Here is a 2,463-nt window from a genome sequence, read left to right on the forward strand (position 1 = left end):
CTGCTCCTCTTCTTGCTGTTGATGCCCCTGTCACTCTGCTGGACGAAAAGCATCCAGGTGTCCCGGGGGTCGATGCCATGTGCCCGCTCAGTGATGAGTTCCTACAACACAGCAGCTAAGGTTGGTCCCCCTGTCTCCCACCGGCCCGGCGCTGAGCGGGATGGGAGATTGCGCCCAGTGCTTTGGTGCAGGCCCCATGGGCCCTGTGAGCATGACCACAGGCCTTGTCCATGGTGGTGCCCCCAGGCACTAAAGGACAGCACCCTACCCACACCCCATCCCCTGTCCTCTCCGCACTCCGAAGACGAGCTCTGGAGACAGCTGCCCACGTCTGGGCTTTGCATGGTGGCAGGACAGGACATGGTGTGGGCTGGGTGGTCGACAGAAGTCCCCGCCCCACTGGGGTACCAGAGCCCCTGCAGCCTCATTTCTATCACCTGAGCTGGGGTGAAAACCCCTTCTCTCTCAGAGTGAATGGGAGGGTTGAACACCATGGGTGCCCAGGAAGGGGTAAACCCCACTTCCAGCAGACAGGCCTGTCCACTCTGCAGACAGGAGTTCCAGGGAAGCAGATTTGAGCCCAGGGCCACCATGGACTCCAGTGCAGGGCAGGCGGGGACTGAAGGCTCATGGTCTGTGTGGGACCAATGCCACTCACATTCCTCAGGGCTTCTGAGTCACTTGGCCAAAGCAAGGACAGAAACACCCATTCCCACGCATGCCCCATCCTGACCGGTCCTGACCCCCAGGGAAGTTCTGGGAGAGACCTTTGGCCCACTGGGCAGTGGGCCTGATGCGATCGGGGCTGCAGGTGGCACTGTCGGCTGGAAAGAGGCTCAAGAGCGTGAGGCCCCAGGTGCTGTTCCAGGGCCTGCAAGGACCCATAAGGGCTTCTGTCGGAGAAAGGTCCGGCTGCCGGGTGCTGCCTGTAGGCTTTTCAGCACTCCAGGGCCTGGGCCTGCCTTCAGGAGCTTGCCAGTCAACACAGGCTTCGTGAGGATGGCGACTCTGGCCCCAGGAGCCGGTGGTGTGCAGAGAAAGCAGTGCCTGGGGCCGTCTGTCCCCGTGCAGTGTGGCTGGGAAGCACCTCTCCTAGCTTCTCAGGGGGCTGGCAGCTCTGAGTATCGCCGCCCTGCTGGTCAATCTGTGGATGCCTGGAACCTGAGAGTCCACCTTCAGCCACACTTGGGCCTGTGGGATGAACCAGGGGCCCAGGCTCAGGGGAGAGCGGGAGTAGGTGGAGCCACGTGAGCATCGGCCAGGCCAGCAGGAGCCCCAGCTGCATGGGGGTGCTCACAGAGGGGTGCCTTGGAGCCCTGGGAGCAGGAGCTCCTAGCCACGTTGTGGGGTGGGGGTGTGAGGTTGCAGAGGCCTTGGAGCCTGGGGAGCCAGCAGCTTTGGTGTCTTCTTGGCCCCAAAGAAGGGTGTCCAAGGCCGAAACCCCACAAGGAAGCACCCCAGTGCCCTCTCTGTTCGTGTCCCGGGGTCAGGGGTGCTTGCTGGTGACTGAGCCCTGACGTCCAGCCACCCTGACCACCTGGCAGTGCTCCCAGATGCAGCCGCCCGTCTGAGTGGGGTCTGCCTTCCATCTGTGTGCCTGGGAGCCCCTTGATCCCCAAGGGGACGTGCAGGGTGGATGCCACCCCACTCCCACCCCCACGGTGGACGTCTGCCTGCTGCCTTCCGATCTCAGTGGATTGCTGGGACTGGAGGCCTCTGTAGGACCAGGAAGACCCTAACAGCTGCTCCTGGAGATGGCTCTGGTCCCTGCCTCACGCTTAGCGTTTCAGTCTCCACCGTGGGAAGGGAGCCCCAGGCTAAAGATGACCCTGGGGCCCCCCGGCCTGCAGGAACCTGCCCCAGCTTGATGGGGTCGGCAATGTGCTCACGGGGAGCCCAGCTGTGAAGCGCTGAGGTGCTAAGCGGAGTCCCGCGGGCTGAAGGCTCAGCTTCCGGAAGGACTGACGGCGGTGGAAACGCCCTGCGGCTCCGCTCTGTTCCGCAGGGTCGCCGGATCGACCCCGGGGCGCGGGCTTCAGTTTCCAGTTTCACGAACTCACAGTTGCACAAACGCGTGCTCCCTCCTTTCCACATAATTCACACCTGATTTCCCAACTTCCTTCTGCCCCCAAAGCAAAGAGGCTTCCACCGACCTGGGAGAATTAACGTCGAAGAACCACCCAAGGAGCAAGGTCAAGGCCGCGGGGGGGCCGTGTCTGTGCCGACCCCAGAAGCTAGGCGTTTTGAACCCCCATTCGAACCCAGGTCCCGCCTGCGAGGTGCGCTCCCCACCGGGAAAGCAAGCGCCACCCCCTCCTCTCGGGGAAACCGAGGCCCGGGCGGTCGTCCCCGCGTCGGCAGGTGCGTCCGAGCGCGAGGCGGCGCGGCGTCTTACCGCCCGGTCGCCGGGGCCCGCGGGCAGCTCGTTCCCGGGCGACGACTCCTGCGAGGCGGGCGCTCCGG

The 2,463-nt window shown here is 64.1% G+C and overlaps 1 protein-coding gene across 1 annotated transcript in view; it reads right to left on the reverse strand.

Moving 5' to 3' along the window:
* The window catches only part of ERFE (erythroferrone), a 15,025-nt gene that overhangs the window by 7,777 nt on the left and 4,785 nt on the right, over positions 1 to 2,463 (reverse strand). The window contains exons 4-6 of the mRNA XM_042780783.1: positions 2,330 to 2,443; positions 1,890 to 2,033; positions 5 to 101 (exon numbers count right to left, since the gene is read on the reverse strand). Of these exons, the coding sequence (XP_042636717.1) occupies positions 5 to 101; positions 1,890 to 2,033; positions 2,330 to 2,443 (355 nt within the window). The remainder of the gene's footprint in view (positions 1 to 4; positions 102 to 1,889; positions 2,034 to 2,329; positions 2,444 to 2,463) is intronic.

This window comes from Orycteropus afer, unplaced genomic scaffold, assembly GCF_000298275.1.
Source record: "Orycteropus afer afer isolate SDZICR_OR568_19922 unplaced genomic scaffold, OryAfe1.0 scaffold00006, whole genome shotgun sequence".
NCBI classification, from domain to species: domain Eukaryota; kingdom Metazoa; phylum Chordata; class Mammalia; order Tubulidentata; family Orycteropodidae; genus Orycteropus; species Orycteropus afer.